Source organism: Podarcis tiliguerta (genome assembly GCF_965153285.1).
Source record: "Podarcis tiliguerta genome assembly, chromosome: 8".
Taxonomy (NCBI): domain Eukaryota; kingdom Metazoa; phylum Chordata; class Lepidosauria; order Squamata; family Lacertidae; genus Podarcis; species Podarcis tiliguerta.
Window position 1 is genome coordinate 85,207,633 of NC_139541.1, and position 21,310 is coordinate 85,228,942.

At 49.1% G+C, this 21,310-nt stretch overlaps 1 protein-coding gene, 1 long non-coding RNA gene and 1 pseudogene across 3 annotated transcripts; 1 reads left to right on the plus strand and 2 right to left on the minus strand.

Moving 5' to 3' along the window:
- Nucleotides 1-1,505: 1,505 nt before the first annotated feature.
- Nucleotides 1,506-21,300, minus strand: PAF1 (PAF1 homolog, Paf1/RNA polymerase II complex component). Its single transcript, XM_083455441.1, has 14 exons — nt 21,181-21,300; nt 20,228-20,257; nt 20,054-20,146; nt 18,748-18,869; nt 17,637-17,703; nt 14,572-14,673; nt 14,273-14,378; nt 13,508-13,576; nt 11,684-11,787; nt 10,813-10,929; nt 9,147-9,275; nt 7,020-7,125; nt 4,027-4,114; nt 1,506-2,348 (listed from the first exon to the last, which is right to left on the minus strand). Exons 1-14 carry the CDS (start codon nt 21,228-21,230, stop codon nt 1,900-1,902), a joined length of 1,632 nt encoding a protein of 543 aa, XP_083311567.1. The 5' UTR covers nt 21,231-21,300; the 3' UTR covers nt 1,506-1,899.
- LOC310683501 (securin-like) lies at nt 9,632-10,803 on the plus strand (annotated as a pseudogene). Its single transcript has 2 exons — nt 9,632-9,650; nt 9,887-10,803. The product of its transcript is annotated as a securin-like (transcript).
- Nucleotides 19,083-20,035, minus strand: LOC310684951. The gene is made up of 2 exons (XR_014515000.1): nt 19,847-20,035; nt 19,083-19,693 (listed from the first exon to the last, which is right to left on the minus strand). It is a non-coding gene; the product is annotated as an uncharacterized lncRNA (long non-coding RNA).
- Nucleotides 21,301-21,310: the final 10 nt, after the last annotated feature.

A 21,310-nucleotide genomic window follows, 5' to 3' on the forward strand; every position in this document is an offset into this window, starting at 1 on the left:
AGAAACCATCTGGTTCTCCTCGCCCCTTTCCAAGTCTTCCCCAAAATGCCAGGTTCTGAATATTCTTCAGCTGTTCCCAAAACATCTCCAGCTATTTGCAAAATATGCAATACAGGCCTTGCAGAGCGGAGAAATTAGTTGCATTACACTGCTTCCTCCTGTTCAGATTGTGCTCTTCTAAAAAAACAACCCCTAGATCAGTGTTCTTCAAACTTTCCCCCCTCTGGGCCAAACTTTCAGAATTAAAATTTGCACCATATTTTTTTTTCATGGAAAATACATTGGAAAACTCATCTAGGGCTGTCCTCAGTATCACTTCCTGCTCTTGCTTTCATTTTGAAACAGTACCTATCCATATTCTGCAAAGGAAAATATATATATTTTTATACCACGTAACATGGAAATGCTTGAATGTTTCCTTGATTATCCTTGAATCTTCCTGCCCCATTGCCATCCTCTCCTGCCCCACCCTTTGAGAACCCCTGCCCTAGATCATTTCCACAAGTGCTGCTACCAAGACTCTTCCAGCGCAAATGCAGAACTTTGCACCGATTTCAGCTGAAGCCACAAGTTTTGTTCTGGGTTCTCCAATCCTGCCCAAAGAATCTCGAATGCTGTTCCCGAGTCCTCCCAGCTCTCCCTCTCCGATCGGTGCCATTGGGCAAGCTTGACAACCAACCCTCCCCTCCTTCATCCAAGTTTACAAAGCCCTGAACAACCTAGGTCCAGGGTGCTCAGGGATCGCCCAAACCCTTATAGATCCCATCTCAATCACAGAGATCCACAGGAGTGTTGTTTGCATTCCCCAAGTTCGCGAGAGTCCCTTGACATCAAGAAGAAACCCTTTGGTGCTGTTGGCCCAGGCCTGTGGAACTCCCTGCCACTGGAGATTCAGCAGTTGCCTTCAGCGCCAACTGTTAAAACACCTGATGAATGCCTTTCTATTCCACGATGGTTTTCTGATTGTCTGCATTTTAACTTTTTATGACTTTAGAGCAGGCATCCCCAAACTTCGGCCCTCCAGAGGTTTTGGGACTACAACTCCCATCATCCCTGACCACTGGTCCTGTTAGCTAGGGATCATGGGAGTTGTAGTCCCAAAACATCTGGAGGGCCGCAGGTTGGGGATGCCTGTTTTAGAGGATGGTTTTATTCCTGTGTCGCAATTTGATGAATTTTTACGAAAAAGCGGTAGGCAATTATTTTCCGAAATAGTGTGGTACCTCTGGTTGCGAACGGGATCCGTTCCGGAGGCCCGTTCGCAACCTGAATAGAACGCAGTCCGCATCTGCGCGTCACGATTCGCCGCTTCTGCGCACGCATGTGACGTCATTTTGCGCGAGCGGCGAAACCCGGAAGTAACCCTTTCCGGTACTTCCGGGTCGTCGTGGGATGCAACCTGAAAATGCTCAACCTGAAGCAAACGTAACATGAGGCATGGCTGTAAATAAGTACACTTGCTGCAACGGTGTTCCAAGTGGCCCTGATTAATGAGAGAGTGGAGATTCAAGAAGCAAAAAACTTTATTTTGGGCTGGGTGAGAGAGAGAGCTGCCGTGTGGCGCATTATGTACAGCGGGAAAGGGGGGAGAACAACACAAGAAGGGGAGCCGAAGAACCAAACATGTGCGAGTCCGTGTCCTACCACACACGCCAAACGCCAGTCGTTTCTGCAGAAGGTTTGCAGCAAAGAGTTCGCTGGCGGAGGCGGAAGATTGGCAGAAACGGGTGGCGGGGAGGCAGCCCTCTGATCCGCCTCTTTTGCCGGGAGGAAAGAAAATTCCCAGAATCCTCTGGGCTTAACTGGGACAAAGCAGCCAGCCAACCAAGGTAAGAACCGTCCGTTCCCAGGTGTGCTCCCCGCAGGAGATGGGTGAAGCCGACTTCCGAAAGGGCCTGCTCAGTCGCTGTCGCTGCCCTCCTCGCTGGACTCGGACGGGGCCTCGCTGGCGCTGGCCTCCCCTTCCTCCTCCTCCTCCTCCTCGTGGTTGGAGCGGTCCTCGCTGCCGCTGTGGAGGGGGCTCTGGCTGCTGGCGCGGCGCTGCTGTCGCCGGCCGCCCCCTTCCTCATCCTCCTCGTCGTCGTCCTCCTCCTCGCTGCCGCTCTCGCCTTCTTCGCGCTGGCCGCCCTCCTGCTCCGAGTCCTCGTCCTCGTCGTCGTCGCTGCCGAAGATCTCCTCCTTGTCTCGGGCCGCCCGCTCGTCCTCCTCGCTCTCCTCGGCCGGAGCCCCCTCGCCTTCGCTGGCCTCCCGCTCGCTCTCGCTGGCCGAGCGCCCTTCCTCCTCCTCCTCGCCCTCCTCCGCCTCGCTGGCCTCCTTCTCGCTCTCGCTGCCTTTCTCCGGCTCCTCGTCTAGGGCGAGCGGGAAAGAGAGAGAGGTGAGCACATGGAGGGCAGGGGGGAAACGGGGGAAAGCTTGGCTTTTCAGGGGGACCGATTGCGTTTCTTTCGAAGGAGCTCAAGGTGGCAGTACGTCACTCTTCCCCCTCATTTAATCCCACAACAACAACCCTTTGAGGTAGGGTAAGGGCAGAGAGAGGCAGTGGCTACTCCCCCCCCCCCCGCGGGGGCCACAGGGTAAGCTTCATGGGCAACTGGGAGAATTTGAACCCTGCCCAATGCTCTAGCTCAGCCTTTCTCAACCTGTGGGTCCCCAGATGTTGTGGAACTACAACTCCCATCACCCCTAGCTAGCAAGGCCAGAGCTCAGGGATGATGGGAGTTGTAGTCCAACAACATCTGGGGACCCTAAAGCGGGAGGACGGGCCAGGGCCATCCGTTCATTATCTTTTAAATAGTTTTTTATTAAGTTGCACGGTTTTATACTCAACACACTCATTTTTATCACAAAAAGTATATATAAATCCCTATCCCCCTCACCCATGACTTCCCTCAACTTCCTCTTCTGGTTCCTTATTTACTTCTCCTGCCTGTTTTATTCTACATTAATTTTACAGTGGTGCCCCGCAAGACGGAAAACCTGCAAGACGAAAGGGTTTTCCGTCTGCAGAGGCGCTTCGCAAGATGAATTTCCCTATGGGCTTGCTTCGCAAGACGAAAAATGACGAACAAAATTGGAAATTTTTTTTCGCTCCAAAACCCCTTATTTTGAATCGCTAAGCTGCTAAAAGCATTTTAGCAGCAAAACCGCTAATCTCCCAAGTGTTAAAAAGCCGTTTTTAGCCCTTTTTTAGCCAATAGCGCTAATAGCGCTTCTCCGTCAATGGGCTTGCTTCGCAAGACGAAAAAACCGCAAGACGAAAAGACCCGTGGAACGGATTCTTTTCGTCTTGCGAGGCACCACTGTATAATCTTTTAATTTGATATTGTTATAATCTTAGCGCTTTTGTACCGTACTTTTCCGTATTACATCTTGCCCTTTATCATTTCCCTATTGTTACATCTTGACTTTCCTCCTTGTTTTCTTAATTGTTAGGTGTTTACTCAAACCCTGCTAGTGAGTCCACTTCTTCACAATATTTCTGTAAACACAACATGCAGCAGATGTTCGGGTTGCGAACGTGATCCGTGCAGGATGCACGTTCGCAACCCGCAGCGGCGCGTCTGCGCACGCGCGTTGTGATTTGGCGCCTCTGCACATGTACAAAGTGCAATTTGGTGCTTCTGCGCATGTGCAAAGTGCGATTTAGCGCTTCTGCACATGCGCGACCGCCGAAACCCGGAAGTAACCGGTTCCGGTACTTCTGGGTTTCGGCGGTCCGTAACCCCCCAAAAAACGCACCCTGAAGCATCTGTAACTCAAGGTATGACTGTATACGGTTCCCATCCCTTTAAACGAAGAGGGTCACGATAGAAGGCAGGACTTTAAGAAACATGTATGCCGCTGCGCCAGCCAATGAGGCAACAGCGATGGAGCTGCTTTGGAGTGTTCCACCAGGTGCCAAAATGCAGGGGGAGTTCTTTAAAGCAGAGGCTGCAAATTTCGCAATGTGGCCGCCTGGCCACACAGGCATCTTCAGCAGCGAGCAGAGGGGGCACCAGGGAGAGATTTTGCCAAGCCGGCACCTACCTGAGCCTTGGGCCTCTTTGCCCAGGTCCATCTCCTCCTCCTCCTCCTCTTCCGGCTCGTGGTTCTCCAGCTGGGCTTTGCGGGCTTCCTGCAGGGGACAGAGCCGCGAGTTAGGGGGCATTTGGGGAAGGAGAAACCGCCCCCAGCTGACTTCCAGCAACTCCACTGGCATTCCTGCCAGGGCTGGAGTCAGAGGCAGGTCAGAACAAAGAGGCAGGGCCTTCCACCTAAGTCTTCTCCTCTCCCAGATGTTTCCCAAGCAGTCTCAAGTTGCACCTGCACACCTCTGGCTTCTGTTCTGCCCTCATTATCTTGCATGTTCTTGGAGATCAGGGGAAAGAGGAACTTTTGCAACAGGAGAGGGAGATAACCCTGGATAATTCAGCATTTTAGACCCCCTTCCTCTGCTTCAGCCTCAGAGTCTGAGCTGCTCCCTGTCACAGGTTCCTCCGGCTCACTAAACCCTGTTGTCCCGTCTGTATCCAGCATCCCCTTCCAATCTCCCTCTGACCGCTCCGTCAACCCCTGGGGTTCAGAGCCTTCCTCCTCTGGGACCTCCTTTGGGGGTTCCCCGGCTGGTGCCTCCCACCACTCCTTGTCATCCAGTCAGTCTCCACCCCCATCGTTCTGCCCAGACACTGAGGTCCAGCGCCGAGAGCCTTCTGGCAGTTCTCTCCCTGCGAGAAGTGAGGTTACAGGGAACCAGGCAGAGGGCCTTCTCGGTGGTGGCACCCGCCCTGTGGAACGCCCTCCCACCTGATGTCAAAGAGAAAAATAAGTACCAAACTTTTAGAAGACATCTGAAGGCAGCCCTGTTTAGGGAAGCTTTTAATGTTTGATTCTATTTTTAATATTCTGTTGGGAGCCGCCCAGAGTGGCTGGGAAAACCCAGCCCGATGAGCGGGGTATAAATAATAAATTATTGTTATATTACTATTATGACACTTCCCCAGGTCCTGGGTTCACTTAGCCCAGGGGTCAGCAACCTAAGGCCCATGGGGGTCGTTTAACTGGCCCACGAGCCGCCCCCAAACCAAGCTACCTACTCGGCGAGTCCCTGCGCACTGCGCCAAACCGGCACAGCATGGCGCAGGAACTTGTGTCAGCAGAAATTGCGTCTGCGCAGACGAAGACGCTGGAAATCACATCTGCGCAGACTTTGGAAATCGCGTGCGCGCTCATGCGCACACGCAATCCAGCCCAGAGGGATAGACGCTGGAGTGAACCGGCCCAGGCAATTTAAACCTTGCCAACCCCTGACTTAGCCTAACCCGTCCAAGACCAGCTGAAGGGTCGAGCCCTCTGCCCCCTCAAAAGCGGCTGATGGGATGCCCCTGAGAACCTATCTATCAAGCAAGGTGGGAAAAGCCTTGTTCTCTCCTGACCCCCCCCGCCCACAAGGTATAGACTGCTTCGGAACATGGAGGCTCAACGGAACTGCCATGGCCAAAATTGTTCTAGGAACTTAGGAACCCCAAAGGTACCAGTGAGCAGAAGCACCCTCCTTCCCAGGGGGCAGACTTTTGTCTTCCGTCTACCACCCCAAGTCCTCCTTTCCAGAGAATTTCAACCGGAAGAGAAGGCCTGGCTTTCAGAGATTGAGGTACACCAGGCCCCAGATGCCAAGGACCGAACTGGATTTCCGTATCCCTAGTGCTGGCCGATATAGTTAAAGCTATGGTTAAAGCTATGTATAGTTCAAGCTCTGGTTTTCCCAGTCGTGATGTATGGAAGTGAGAGCTGGACCATAAAGAAGGCTGATCACCGAAGAATGGATGCTTTTGAATTCTGGTGCTGGAGGAGACTCTTGAGAGTCCCATGGACTGCAAGAAGATCAAACCTCTCCATTCTGAAGGAAATCAGCCCTGAGTGCTCCCTGGAAGGACAGATCCTGAAGCTGAGGCTCCAAGACTTTGGCCACCTAATGAGAAGAGAAGACTCCCTGGAAAAGACCCTGATGTTGGGAAAGATGGAGGGCACAAGGAGAAGGGGACGACAGAGGACAAGATGGTGGGACAGTGTTCTCGAAGAGACCAGCATGAGTTTGACCAAACTGCGGGAGGCAGTGGAAGACAGGAGTGCCTGGCGTGCTCTGGTCCAGGGGGTCACGAAGAGTCGGACATGACTAAACGACTAAACAGCAACAAGTGGTGGCTGATAGGCAGTGGTTTGCTTCTCCTCTCTCTAAGAATAGGTTCTAATTCCGTCAATGATCCTCGCTTCCAGTCAGCATCCGTCCAGCTCCAATGGCCAGAGCGGGGCAGTGAGATGGGGTAGAAACTCGAAGGAACATTTTATCATATGTGGTGGGAGTGTAAGAAAGTAAAAAACCTCTGGGAAATGATATATGAGTTGAAAAAGATGTTGGAATATACATTTCTAAAAAAACCAGAAGCATTTTTACTTGGTATTATAGGTCAGGACATTAATAGGCAAGATGTTAAATTGTTTTTATATGCAACAACTGCGGCAAGAGTGTTGTTAGCCCAGAAATGGAAACAAAAAGAAATTCCGACGAAAGAAGAATGGCAGACGAAATTAATGGGCTACACAGAATTGGATAAAATGACAGGAAGGATTCGAAACCTGCGGGACCAGAGATTTGCAGAAGATTGGAAGAAATATACGAATTATTTGAAGAGCAACTGTAATCCAACAAATGACGCTAGTAGAACTACAAGAAGTTTTGTAAGGAGAAATATATGAAATATTGCAAAGAAGAGAAAGGAGAGAGATATTAGTTATGAGACCTAAATGTAATAGTGAAAATAAGAAATGTAAATTAAATGAATAGATTGGAAAATTTTCAGACGTGATTGATGGAAGTAAAAAAAAAAAGTATAAGGTGTAAAAGTACGTTTAGTTATTGTTGGAAATGATTATGTTGAAAAATTAATTAAAAATTTATTTAAAAAAAATAAGAAAAAAGAGATTGGGTGAAAGCTCAGAGCCAGGATTCCTGGGTCCCCTGGCTTCCTCCACACCAGCCTTACCTGTGCCTCCAGCTCCTTCTCGTTCATATCTCGGTGCTTCACCACCAGAACGGCGTTGGTTCCCGACTGCACCCCGGCCTTGGCTCGCCGCTTGCTCAGCCGCACTCTGCGACGGGGAGGGAGAGGTTAAGGAGGGAGCAGGGGCCCGACTCCGACTCTGCGCATTCACACATGCCCTGGCGGCAGGATACAGCCCTCGAGTGCCGGTGGCATGTTGCACAAAATTGGGGGTGGCGAGGGGCTGGTTGCATGCCAGGACCGCCTGCGCCGCTTAGCGGGGTCACAGTGGTGGCCAGCAGAGGGAACACAATGGGGTATCTCTGGGGAGGCCCTTATTTCATAAATTCAAAGTATTGGAAGGGACCCCCAAAGGTCACCCAGTGCTTTACCAGCTGCACTGGCTCCCGGTGGGGTACAGGATCAGGTTTAAGGTGCTGCTTTTAACCTTTAAAGCCCTAAAAGGCCCAGGACCCTCGTACCTACGGGACCACCTCTCTTGGTATGCCCCGCGGAGGACCTTACGGTCTTCAAATAAAAACGTTTTGGAGGTCCCGGGCCACAGGGAGGTTAGGCTGGCCTCAACCAGGGCCAGGGCCTTTTCAGTACTGGCCCCAACTTGGTGGAATGCTCTGTCACAAGAGACCAGGGCCCTGCAGGACTTGACATCTTTCCACAGGGCCTGCAAGACAGAGCTGTTCCACCTGGCCTTTGGTCAGGGCACAGCCTGACTCCCTCCTTTAGCAATCTTTACAGAACTTTAGCCTAATGGTTACCATCAATTTGAGTTGAATTAATTTTATAATGAAACAATTTTAGAATGTTGTACTATTTATTGTTGTTAGCTGCCCTGAGCCCGGCTTCGGTCGGGGAGTGCGGGATATAAATAAATTATTATTATTATTATTATTATTATTATTATTATTATTATTATTATCCAGCCCACCCCTGCGACGCAGGACTTGTAGCTCGGATCCAAAATGTGACAGGGGGAAAGGACTCAGGTAGGGAAGGTGGGGGGACATAGGAAGAGGCTGCTAGTCTCACAGTGGCCAAATACCCCAAATAACCTAGGAGTCTAGATAGACTGCCTCTGGACCTGGAGGTTCCATGAGATCCTAACGTGCCCATGATGGGAAACCCGTAAGCAGGATTTGAGTACAGGAGCAACTCTTCCCTCCTGCCGTTTCCAGAAACTGGCGTTCAGAAGCATTTATCTGACCAGGGTGGCAGAGGCCCTATACAGCCCAGGACCCTCGTACCTACAGGACCGCCTCTCCTGGTATGTCCCATGGAGGAGCTTACGGACTTCAAACAAAAACATCTTGGAGGTCCTGGGCCACAGGGAGGTTAGGCTGACCTCAACCAGAGCCAGGGCCTTCTCAGTACTGGCCCCGACTTGGTGGAATGCTCTGTCACAAGAGACCAGGGCCCTGTGGGACTTGACATCTTTCCGCAGGGCCTGCAAGGCGGAGCTGTTCCACCAGGCCTTGGGCCAAGGCACAGCCTGACCCCCTCCTTTGGTAATTCTTCACAGAACTCTAGCCCAATGGTTGCCATTAATTTGACTCTGAATTGATTTTAAAACAAATTGATTTTAGACTGTTGTGTTACTTTTATTGTTGTTAGCCGCTCTGAGCCCGGCTTCAGCTGGGGAGGGCGGGATATAAATAAAATTTATTATTATTATTATTATTATTATTATTATTATTATTATTATTATTATAGCTATCATGGCAAGTAGCCACTGATATCTTTCTCTTCCTTCATAATTTGTTTTTGTTTTGCTTTTGTCTTTGTTTTCGTTACGTATTTTGTGCTTCTGTTTTGCATTTTTACACCGCAAACTTTCATCTTCAGGTGAAAGGCAGTATACAAAGGGAGCAAACAAGACAAAAAATACATAAATAAAAGTGACTAATCCTCTTTTAAAGCCGTCTTCGTTGGTGGCCATCCCTGTCTCCTGTGGCAGGGAGTTCCACAGGTTAACCATGTGCTCAGTGGAGAAAGGAAAAGGGCTGGGCGGATCCAGCCGGCTCTGACACCACCACCAACACCGTGCCCCCAATTGCCCCAGACCCTTTAACACTCCCCCCCCCCCAAAGGCTTCACCTTCTCCCTCCGCCTCACCTGGTCTCCAGTTCGTTGTAATAGACCCCGTCGCCCTCCCGGAAGATGAAGAAGTAGTTTTCCTCATAGCCCTTGCTGGCTTTGTTCTTGACGTTCCAGTTGTACTCCCGGGCGATCTTGTACTCGTACCTGGAGGAAAGGGATAGAAAGAAAAGAGTGAGGGCTTTGCGGCACCCCCATATTCATTCCGAGGTGTTCTCCTGTCCCCCTCCAATAATCCCATCAGCTGAGAGGGCAAGCGGTTCTAGCCAGGCTCCTTCAAAATATAAGCACAGAACTGTCATCTGGTCCAATGCGGGAATCACAACTGAATCCCTGACAGATGGCCCTCCAACTTCAGTTTAAAAACCTCCAAGAAGGCGAATCGGAGGCCGTTCTTCTGCTGAACAGCCCTTGCTGTCATAAGGTCCTCCCCAAGGTTGGTGGTGTTATCGTTTTTAGTGTTCTTTGATTCCTTTAGGCAGCAATCCTTGGGTGTCAAAGTGATGGCAGCACAAACTGACCGTCTTTTTTGCTCTATAAGGCTCACTTTTTCCCTCCTAAAAGGTAAGGGGAAATGTGTGTGCGTCTTATGGAGCAAATGCAGGCTGCGCAGCTATCCCAGAAGCCAGAACAGCAAGAGGGATTGCTGCTTTCACTGCACAGTAATCCCTCTTGTTGTTCTGGCTTCTGAGATTCAGAATATTTTTTTTCTTGTTTTCCTCCTCAAAAAACTAGGTGCGTCTTATGGTCTGGTATAGAGAGAAAAATATGGTACATAGAAAAAGAGAATGATGAAATTGGCGTGGTTGCTTCTTCTAAGGGTCGGGTGCAATTGGTATCTGCACCGTCAAAGAGTTTTGCTGAAAGGTCTTGCTCCAAGACTCCACTTGTCAGAAGGACAGCTGACATAAATCCAGCAGCATCCCAGTCTGTCAGGGAGGTTCTAGGAAATTTGAATAGGCCTTTAACAACAAAGAGAAACTTCCCAAAGGGAAAAAAAGTCTTCTATGAAAAAGGCTACTGAAACTGCAAACAGAGTTGAAAGCAGCAGCATGGTTCCTGAAGACTATCCAGAAAAGGAGAAGCTCTTTTCCTATGATCCTTTAGACTTTTGAAGTTCCCGAAGATCACAGGCTGAGCCACACGCCCCTGACTGGAGTTCCTCTGGTGGTATTTGAAAATGCCTCTGACAGATTTGCAAGCACAATCTCTGTACCTGCAAAAGAGCCTTCCATTTCATGGAGCTACGATACCCTGCAGTTCACTCTAGACTTCCTGGCCACTTTGGATGAAATATATAACTGATCTTCCCTCTCCCTTATAATATGTAAACAGGCTTATCTCTTTTTAAGCTGAATTTTGAGCAAGCTGTGTTAATTTTCATAATAAAGGACTTGGATTAAAATCGCAAAAAAAAGAAAGAAATAAAGTCCTCCCCAAATGTTTATTCGGGATTTCCTTTCTTAAACTTGAAGCCGCTGGGTTTGAGCCCTGCCCTTCGGAGCAGGAGAAAACAAGTCCCCGCGTGCAGAAAGGTAGTGTGTCAGGGAGACGGCTTGGGCAGGAAACACGCCTGACGTTTTGGTTTTCCAAGTGCGGGGATTCTTTAAAATAAAAGGTCTCCCCGTAAAGTTTTGCTTTCTTAACCAGACAACCCGCACGCCCTCCCAGTTGGCACACGTACACATCCTCAGGAGCGTAGTCCATCTCTTCGTCTTGGTCCCGTTTGCGTTTGCGCATCGTGTCGTCCACAGGGAGGAAGTAGGCCACAAACTGGTTCCCTTCTTCGTCCATCATGCCCCTGGAATTTGGGGGGAGAGAGAGAGAGAGAGAGAAAGAGGAAGAGGAAGGTTATATCTTGCATGGAATCCAGTAGCAAACCAGCTTGTCATGGAGAGACTGGAGTTTGGTGCATAGCTGTCAACTTCCAGATTTAAAAATAAGGAACCAGCAGCCTCAAAAATAAGGGATCAGCAGCCAAAATAAGGGGTTTTCTGAGCACAGGTATGTTCAACTTCTGAGCCCCTCCGAGCCAAAGGCAGAAAGCCCAGCCAGCAGCCAGATGAAGCCTCAAGCGGTGGTTCCCACAGCGCAGCAACCCGGCAAAGGGGACGCAGCAAGGAAAACCACCGTCACCTCTCCGCTGGGAAGCGCTGAGCAAAGGCGAGTCCCCAGGCAACGCGGCCGATTTGATCGGCACAAGGCATGCAAGCTCCACCCCCCAGTCGTTCTTAGACTCCTTATTGGGTGAGCAACGCAGCCAAGCAACACAGTTGGAGCCTCCCTCCTCCCTGGCCGGCAGGGAGGGAGGGAGAGGAGCTGCTTCCTTTGAAACCCGGGAAATTTAAGGGACATCATCAATAAGGGACAGCAGCGGGACACGGCGCTGGGATAAGGGAGTTTCCCGCCAAATAAGGGACAGTTGACAGCTATGGTTTGGTGGCAGGACACCTGCCCAGCATGCAGAAGGCCTCAGGGTCAACCCCCAGCACAGCTTCTCAAAGTGAGGCTTGGAAGAATTCCCATCTCCCACAAAGAGAACTGCATTTCCGTACCTAATCATGGCCTGGGACATCATCTCGAGGGCGGCTGACCCACTGGTGTCCTTGGGCGCTGGGTCGGAGTCGAAGATGACCTGGGCGCAGGGGTTGATCCACATCTGGCGGAGGGCGGAAGAACAGCTTACGGCACGGCAAGAACCCTCCAGAAATGGCACACAGCTGGCAGGGCCTCCTTAGAAGTGCCTCATCCCCACCCCTCCACAACATAGCTGTCAACGTTTCCCATTTTTTAAGGGAACTTCCCTTATTCCGAATAGGATTCCTCGCAAGAAAAGGGAAAAGTTGACAGCTATGCTCCAGGATTCGCCCCAAATGGGCCTGACTGTGCAATCCGAGGAGAATAAATGAGGGGCTTCTGCGTGCAAAAACAGGGAGTGGGTGTGAGATCAGGGCGAAGGGGCTCTGCGACCACTACTCCACCCCCTGAGTCTTACTCTCCTCTTAGACAGAGAGGCCCGGATTAAGACCTTTAGAGGCCCTGAGCACTTAAAATATTTTGGTGCCCCCATATATATATCTAATCTAAAATATACGCAATTATAAACCACAAGATAAAATTTTATTTTTCGAAACGAGACAAAACCTACAGTAACATGGAAAATAATGTTTTTGTATACAGTTGTACCTTGGTTGCCGGACGCCTTGGAACTCGTACATTTCAGCTCCCGAATGATCGAAAACCGGAAGTGAGCGTTCCGGTTTTCGAATGATTTTCAGAAGCCGAACGTCCGGCGTGGCTTCTGATTGGCTGCAGGATGCAAGAAGCCACGTCTTGGTTTTCGAACAGTTCCGGAAATCAAACAAGACTCCCGGGACACATTCTGTATGATAACCAAGGTACACGTGTACTTCCGCTTTATTTGTATTCGAAAAGTTTTCTCCTGCTTTTTCCAACTGCACAAGTCTTTGATCAGATCCTCAAAACCATCTGCTTCTATACTTAAAGGAGATAAGCATTCCGCCTGCCTTGTTGCCTTGTTGTTCTGTTGGGGTTTTTAATATACTTTGGCTGAGAAAAGGAACGCCAAGCTGAGCAATTTGTGACCACTAAATGTTAAAAATCCGGCCATGGAAAATTTCTGTGGCTTCCCCCCTTCCCTTGAAGTGGTTGTTTCGCTCAGTGGTTCATCCACCTTTGCCAAGAGCCCACCACCTCTCTAATCTCGCTCTCCCTGCCTACGGACCCTTCGCAAATAACCAGGAATTTTCGCAGTCGAAAAACCATAGGAACCGAGCAGGTGGAGAGAGGCCTAGTGGCGAGAGCCGGGCTGCTGTATACAAAGCCCCAAACATCTTAGATCCAACTGCCTCCATACATAAAGGATTGAGGCCTAAGTGCTGGCACTGAAATCAAGAGTTAGGGGTATATGCACATATGTGGTGGGAGTGTATTTGTGTAAAGGAATATTGGCAGAAGATTATAAAGGTTATTTCTGATGTATTTCAAGTTAAGACAGAAGTCAATAGAGAAATGCTTATCTCAGGAATACTGGGGAATAGTAAAACAGAAAGAAAAGAGCAAGAATTAGAATGAATAATCTGTGCACATGGTTAAAGATTTGAAGAGAGAACAATTTGGGGGGGGTAAAGGGGAGGGAGGAAGGGGAAAAAATAGGATAAGTGAGTAGGGGCAAAATAATATAGTGTTATGCATAACTAATAGGAGGATGGTTTTGATGTACGTTATACTTAGAATTTCGACTGAATGATTTTTTTGTAAGTTATTTGACGTCCCTGGAGGAAAGAGTGATTATAAAGAATAATAATAATCAAAATAAATAAAAATAAAAATCCAACTGCTCCTTCCCTCGATCTCACCTTGAAGTCAGGGAAGACAGGCATGACCTCCACCGGCGTGACCCGAGGCTTGCTGTAGTGCTGAGCGATCTGGAGGCAGAATTTGGAAGTGAGAAATGTGGGTGAGGCCAGCGGAGGCAAGGACACCAATAAGCTTCTCAGAACTGCGCCCCCAAATCCCCGAAAAGCATTGTCCTCCCAAAGGGACAGAGCAAATATATTTATGCTGCTGCCCACCTCTGCATTTCCTGGCCAGGTGGGCAGCTTTAAGCTCTGAGTATTGTGTTTTAATTAAAGGGATTCGAGTGCCGCTGTGGGTTAAACCACAGAGCCTCTTGGGCTTGCTGATCAGAAGGTCGGCGGTTCGAATCCCCGCGATGGGGTGAGCTCCCGTTGCTCGGTCCCTGCTCCTGTCAACCTAGCAGTTCGAAAGCATGTCAAGTGCAAGTAGATAAATAGGTACCGCTCTGGCGGGAAGGTAAACGGCGTTTCGTGCGCTGCTCTGGTTCGCCAGAAGCGGCTTAGTCATGCTGGCCACAGGACCCAGAAGCTGTACTCCCTTGGCCAATAAAGCAAGATGAGCGCCGCAACCCCAGAGTCGTCCGTGACTGAACCTAATGGTCAGGGGTCCCTTTACCTTTACTCATTGTGTTTTAATGCTTAACCTGCCCTGGAACCTCAGAGTGAATCCATCAATCATCATCACCACCCCCTTTTCAAAAGTGCAACAGTGAGAGGACAGCGGTTTCATTTCCCAAAAAAAAGGTACCACTCCGGGCAGCTCACCGACTTCTGAGCATCCTCAAAGGTCTTCTCGATGGCCGCAATCTGGCTATCTCTGTCCTTGTAGATCTCTTCCTCTGTGAACTGTTGCTTGACAGACACGCCAATCCTGATTGAGAATCAGGAAAGAAGTATGTATCAGAAAGGAGTCATTTAGCCAGGTAACAGCTTTGGGAAACTGGCTGAAACAGATCTCTCTGGGGGCTTTGAAGGCCTGCTCTAGAAACTCAAAGATTTAGCACGTTCATCACTATTGTTTTTTGAAACAGCAGCTTTAAAAAATACGTTTAATTTCTACTCACTTAACCTCCGGCTTCTCATTGGAGACGCCATAACGGTTGAACTCTGTCGAGATGTATTCCGTCTTCCTCATCCACGGCACCACCTTGGCATGCTGCTGGGATCTGCAAAGAGAGATTTTTTTTTTTTTTAGGGAGAATCCACGTGGGTCTCCCTCCAGAGGCATTTCTGAGTACTGCAATCCTCCCAATTCCCACAGCCACGTTCCTAGCCCTCAAGATAGTCTGCAACACCTGTGAGAAAGACCTAGGAAGGAAAAGCTGCCGGGTTATCCATGGCTACTCCTACTGGCAACAGAAACGTACAAGTTGCTTCATTTCAATCACTGAGCTACTTCATAGGACTTTTTCAGTACAGTGGTGCCTCGCAAGGCGAAAAGAATCCGTTCCGTGAGTCTCTTCGTCTAGCGGTTTTTTCGTCTTGCGAAGCAACCCGATTAGCGCTATTAGCGGCTATTAAAGGCTTAAGGGATTAGCGGATTAGCTGCTAAAAGGCTATTAGCAGCTTAGTGCCTTAGAAAAAGGGGGTGGGGAGCGGAAAAAAATCGCAGCAACTCGCAAGACATTTTCGTCTTGCGAAGCAAGCCCATAGCAAATTCGTTTTGTGAAGCATCTCCAAAACAGAAAACTCTTTCGTCTAGCGGGTTTTCCGTCTTGCGAGGCATTCGTCTTGCGGGGCACCACTGTACTGGCCCCGACTTGGTGGAACACTCTGTCACAAGAGACTAGGGTCCTGCAGGACTTGACATCTTTCCGCAGGGCCTGCAAGACAGAGCTGTTCCACCTGGTCTTTGGTTTGGGCTCAGTCGGACCCTTATGTTTCCCTCCCCTTATGGTCTTGATCTATGGGCTACTATTAAAATAGGGCTGTATTTTAAATTGTATTTTAACCTGTATTTTAAATTGGGTTTTTTTCCTATTACGTTTTTACTGTAATTTTACTGGTGTTAGCCACCCTGAGCCTGGCTCTGGCCGGGGAGGGCGGGGTATAAATAAAATTTATTATTATTATTATTACTATTATTATTGGCAGTGAAGAGCCCTCCTGCTCTGCAACGGGTCAGTGCAACTGGCTGTTAACCAGAAGGTTGGTGGTTGAAGCCCACCCAGGGATGCCTGCAGCCAGAATTCCTGCATTGCAGGGGGTTGAGCCAGATGACCTTCAGAGGTCCCTTCCAACTCTAGAATTCTATAAGAGTATTTCCCCCACCTAACATATACCGTATTTTTCGCTCCATAAGACACACTTTTTTCTTCCTAAGAAGTAAGGGGAAATGTCTGTGCGTCTTATGGAGCAAATGTGTGGTCCCTGGAGCTGAATTGCCCAGGGGAGAAAAGCAGATCATGTTTTTGTGGTTTTTTTTGAAAGAGGGAAGTGGGTGTTGAAACAAAGCCACTGATCACAAGCGATCGGAAGCAAGATAAGGGGCGCTAGCAATAAAAGAGGCTGCCTGGGAGGGGGGGAGGTAAAGACAGCAAACTTGCAAGGGGTGGAGACAGGAAGACTAAATCAACGAGGAGAGAAATTAGAAGAAAAGGAGGAGCAAAAAACTGCCCCAGCTAAGGAAAAGACACTAAGGCAAACAAGAGGGAAGGGAGTGTTGAAAGGAAGCAGCTGATCGGTGGGATCGGAAGAAAGATAAGGGATGCTACCGATAAAGGAGGCTTCCTGGGACGGGGGAGGTAAAAGCCCATGGAGCCTCAGGATGTTTGCATTGCGTCACCCCAAATTCACCATCAGATCACATAGCATGTCCAGGGCTACAGCCTGCACCAAAAAAATCAAGCACCCACTGTTTCCTGAGGCCGCAATGGCACAAAAACGTGGTTACAAAGCACGGATCCACATGGATCCTCAGGATTTTTGCATTGGCCTACCCCAAACTCACCATCAGATCACATGTTTGTGGCCACAGCCTAAACCACAAAAATCATACATCCACTGTTTCGTTCAGAATTTTTTTTTCTTGTTTTCCTCCTCTAAAAACTAGGTGCGTCTTATGGAGCAAAAAATACGGTAAGTTCCAAATACTGACTCCTGCTTCAAAACAGGCATTATTTAAAATGTACTTAGTGCCAATGTGCTTTTCAGAACATGAGGCCCACTGCACTGATCTGCATTTACATGGGCAGAGGCTCTGGAACTGGGGAGGAGAGGGGCCAACCCATAACTGATGAACAGCACAAAATGTTGGAGGGCAGAAGAGCTGTGCAGCCCCCAGAGGAGGGAAAGGGAAGCTGAGGAGAAGGACATTTCAGGAAGGTAGCTCCAAAGCAGGAAAGCTTGGGAGAAACATGGGAGAGATGCTCCTGAAACAGGGAACGGGTTGGCCGGTGTGCTAGCAAGAGCATCGGCGCAAGACCTGGGAGAGATCAGGGCTCAAATGGCCACTTGGCCAAGCTCACCGGGGGACCCTGGGGTCACTCACTGCCTCTCGGCCTCACCTACCTTGCAGGGTTGTTGTGAGGAAGGGGAGAACCACCTTGAGCTACCTTGAGCTCCTTGGAGAACAAGGTAAAGGTAAAGGGACCCCTGACCATTAGGTCCAAGTCATGGCCGACTCTGGGGTTGCGGCGCTTATCTCGTTTTAGTGGTCGAGGGAGCTGGCGTACAGCTTCCGGGTCACATGGCCAGCATGACTGAGCCGCTTCTGGTGAACCAGAGCAGCGCACGGAAACGCCGTTTACCTTCCCGCCGGAGTGGTACCTATTTATCTACTTGCACTTTGACGTGCTTTCGAACTGCTAGGTTGGCAGGAGCTGGGACAGACTAACAGGAGCTCACCCCGTTGCAGGGATTCGAACCGCTGACCTTCTGATCAGCAAGTCCTAGGCTCTGTGGTTTAACCCACAGCGCCACCCGCGTCCCTTGGAGAACAAGGTGGGATACAAAGGCAAAGAAGGAGGAAGGAGGAGAGCAGTAACCCAAGGGAGATGACAGCGGCCTGAAGATTCAAGAGGGCGAGGGAAATTTGGGGTCCTGGGACACAATGGAGAGCAGAAAAGGGTTGTCTGCAGTCGGAGGAATGCTTTGGGGTTTAAAATCCCGGCCCAGGTGAAATCATTACCTCTTGGAACTGGTTGGCGCTTGGATCTCTTCCTCCAGCAACTTCTCGTCTGCGGGATCTAGAAGAACTGCAAGAAGCCAAAGAAGGTGCAGCAGTGGTTAGAGGCTGCAGATTGTTACCCCTTATTTACACACCTAGCCTGGTCTAGCTATTTCAGACACATCCCTGGCAGCTGTCTCTGGCCAGACTTCCTGGAGTTCCGATTGTCTTCAGCACATCCATGACAGCCTGATACACGGTCACATTAAGATGTACCAATCGTAGGCAATTAAAGCGAGCTTTTTTTGCCATGGACATCAACCCAGGCCTTCTGGGAATTCCTTGCAGACAACCTCAGTGACTGGAGACAGTCAGCTCATGTAATGACCATAGGAGAAATGACAGCTGGAAGAAGCAAAGAGAGAATAAACTCTTTGGTGCATCTGGATGCCTTTGTCAGCCCCAGCTGCAACAAAACATGTCTCTCCCGTTTCGGTCTCTACAGCCAATTAGGTGCTGTAGGTAACTCTCGAACGGTTTTGACTTCACCCCCAAAGACACACTCCTCTATTGCCTCCCGAAACAGATGGAGGCCAACACAAAGTATTTGTGTGTGACATCAAGCTGGTTGTGCAATGGGGATCCAAAATGTATCAGTCACATCTCCACCATCAGAACCCGCAGCCTGTGTGCACAGTTATTAAAAAGGTAAAAAAAGTAAAGGACCCCTGGATGGTTAAGTCCAGTGAAAGGCGACTATGGTGTTGCAGCGCTCGTTTCACTTTCAGGCTGAGGGAGCCGGCATTTGTCCGCAAATAGCTTTCTAAGTCATGTAGCCAGCAGGACTAAACCACTTCCGGAGCAACGGGACACCGTGACGGAAAGCAGAGCGCACGGAAACACCGTTTACCTTTCTGCCACAGCAGAACCTATTTATCTACTTGCACTGGCGTGCTTTAGAACTGCTAGGTTGGCAGGAGCTGGGAAACAGCAATGGGAGCTCACACCATCACAGGGATTCGAATCGCCAACCTTCTGATCAGCAAGCCCAAGAGGCTGTGTGGTTTAGACGACAGCGCCACCCGCGTCCCGCACGGTTATTAAGATTTCCTGGTCCCGCGACTCCTCTCACCGTTGGGGTCGATGCGGTATGTATCGGGGTTGATTAGATCTATGGTGACCCCCAGGTCGGGCTCCGTCAGGAGGTCATGTTTGTGCTGCTTCTCAAGAGAGGTGGCTTTGTACTGTACAAACCTGGAAGGTGGCAGAAGCAAGAGGCAGGTCAAGCAGTAGAAAAAGCATAAGCCGAATTTCAAAGGACGAAAATTATTTCAAAATTTATGACAAGCATTTTCCAATTTTGCATGGGTATGTCATAAAAAAATGCCTGCACTGTTCTCCTGCTAAAGGGCAGTTCTAATTATGAGTTTTAATCTGCAGAAATGTGCTTCTGAACACTAATTTACAATACGATAATCTTTATTGTCATTGTCCCATACAGAACAACGAAACTGAAAAAATCTACATCAGACATTCAGAAACCAACAAGCCTGCTATCCCAGCCTGGTTGACCCCCTAAAAACTCTGATACCCCATAATTAAATACAATATACTCCCATAGAGACTATCTTACACTGCGTTTAAAACCAAAATCGCATTTGGATAGAAACTGTTTCTCAGGTGGCTAGTCCTAGTCTTTATAACCCTGTACCTTCTTCCAGAAGGCAGAAGCTGAAAGAGATTAGTGGGGGCATTCACCTTTCTCTCTGGCACAGGAGAGAATATGAACTGGCAATGTGCAGTTTCCACAAAAATAATCAGTCCTTAAATCTGCAACCCAATTTATTGGGGACACCTTTCAAAAATGCTGAACGGGTCTTGGCTTCCCATAAATGATGCCTAAAGCAGCTATCAGTAAACTAATAGAAAAAGAATAAAACAAGGCAATATAAAAATGTGAGCAGATAAAACAGCGCCAACTTAAAAGAGTTTTTGTAGAATAAAAAGACTATTTCAGCAACAAATGATTGCCCATTCACTTTTGTTTCCTCCGTGTAACTTTTCACATAAGCATTGCACTTAGAATCATAGAATAGAATCATAGAGTTGGAATAGACCACAAGGGCCATCGAGTCCAACCCCCTGCCAAGCAGGAAACACCATCAGAGCACTCCTGACATATGGTTGTCAAGCCTCTGCTTAAAGACCTCCACAGAAGGAGACTCCACCACACTCTTCTATGATCTATTTTTACATGCAGATTTAAGAGGTCATAACCATTCGACGCTTTGCAGCCTGATATCCTGCAGATATAACTCCCGAATTATCTCGCCATGCGCTGCAGAAAAGTCAGTCTGGTCTGTTTAAGACCCCGGAGGATCCACTGTGGATGTGCTAATATGCAGAAAATGACAGCCCCACATCTGCTCCCTGCTCACCTGTTCTGGTCAAATGGGTATGTGATGAACTTGGGGTCAAAGGGGATATCGGGGAGACTGTTGCAATATTTGACGCGACACACCACCCCTGACCTGCAAAGGGAAAGGAGAGAGGTGAGGCCACTTGCCACGCTCCAAGCAAGAGGTGAGGGGTGGCGAGGGGGCGAGCCTTACCTCTCAGGAAGAGTCCGGTGGGAGTTGGGCCTGAAGGAAAAGAGACAGAGAGGTGGGGTTACTGATACTTTAGTACAGAGATGCCAGCGCCTAAGAAATGAGATTTGGTGGAACGGTTTAGTCAGAATCTCCTTTTAAATTCATTGGTTCATGCCCTAGCTCCCCCCCCCCCAAGCAGGAGGAAACAAGTTTGCACCACCTTCCCGGTGTCAGACCTTAAGATACAGGTGAAACTCGAAAAATTGGAATATTGTAAAAAAAGTTCATTTATTTCAGTAATTCAACTTAAAAGGTGAAACTAATATACGAGATAGACTCATGACATGCAAAGCGAGATATGTCAAGCCTTTATTTGTTATAACTGTGATGATTATGGCGTACAGCTGATGAAATCAATGAACTTTTCCACGATATTCTAATTTTTCGAGTATTTGAAGATGGCCATAATATCTCCCCTCAATCTCCTCTTTTCTAAGCTAAACCTACCCAGCTCCTTCGACCGTTCCTCATCAGGCTTGGTTTCCAGACCCTTGATCGTCTTGGTCGCCCCTCTCTGCCCACCTTCCAGCTTGTCCATATTATGAGGGGCATTGTTCCTTACCTGTCTCTTACCCCAAGGTCCCAAGGGGGTTTTCAGCATCAAAACACAGCATTAAAAGCAGTTTTTATGACGAGTTAAAACAATAAGTACTATTACTTTCTGTTTACTGATTTATTCCTCACTTTAATTCTCAGTTTTTAACGGAAGCGACTCAAAGGGACTTAAGAACTGTGAGCAACAAGGCGCCTGGCAGAGGGACCCAGGAGTCCGGGCTCAGCCCCTCCCCCTCTGAGGACCCTTTGGGGAGAACTGCTTGGGGGGCGGGGGGGGGAGAGGGAGCAGGAGACCCCTCCCCACTTCCCTCCCCCAGGGGACCCAGGCGTCCGGGAGAGGGCAGTGACGTCACCCCTACCTGTGCCCGGGCTCTTCCCGCTGCGCCTGAGTCTGGATAGTTGGCGCCATCGCGAACCCCCCTCAGGAGCAACAGGCTATGCCAATCAACGGGGGGCGGGGCTTAATAACCCCCGCCTTTTCCGCCGCGA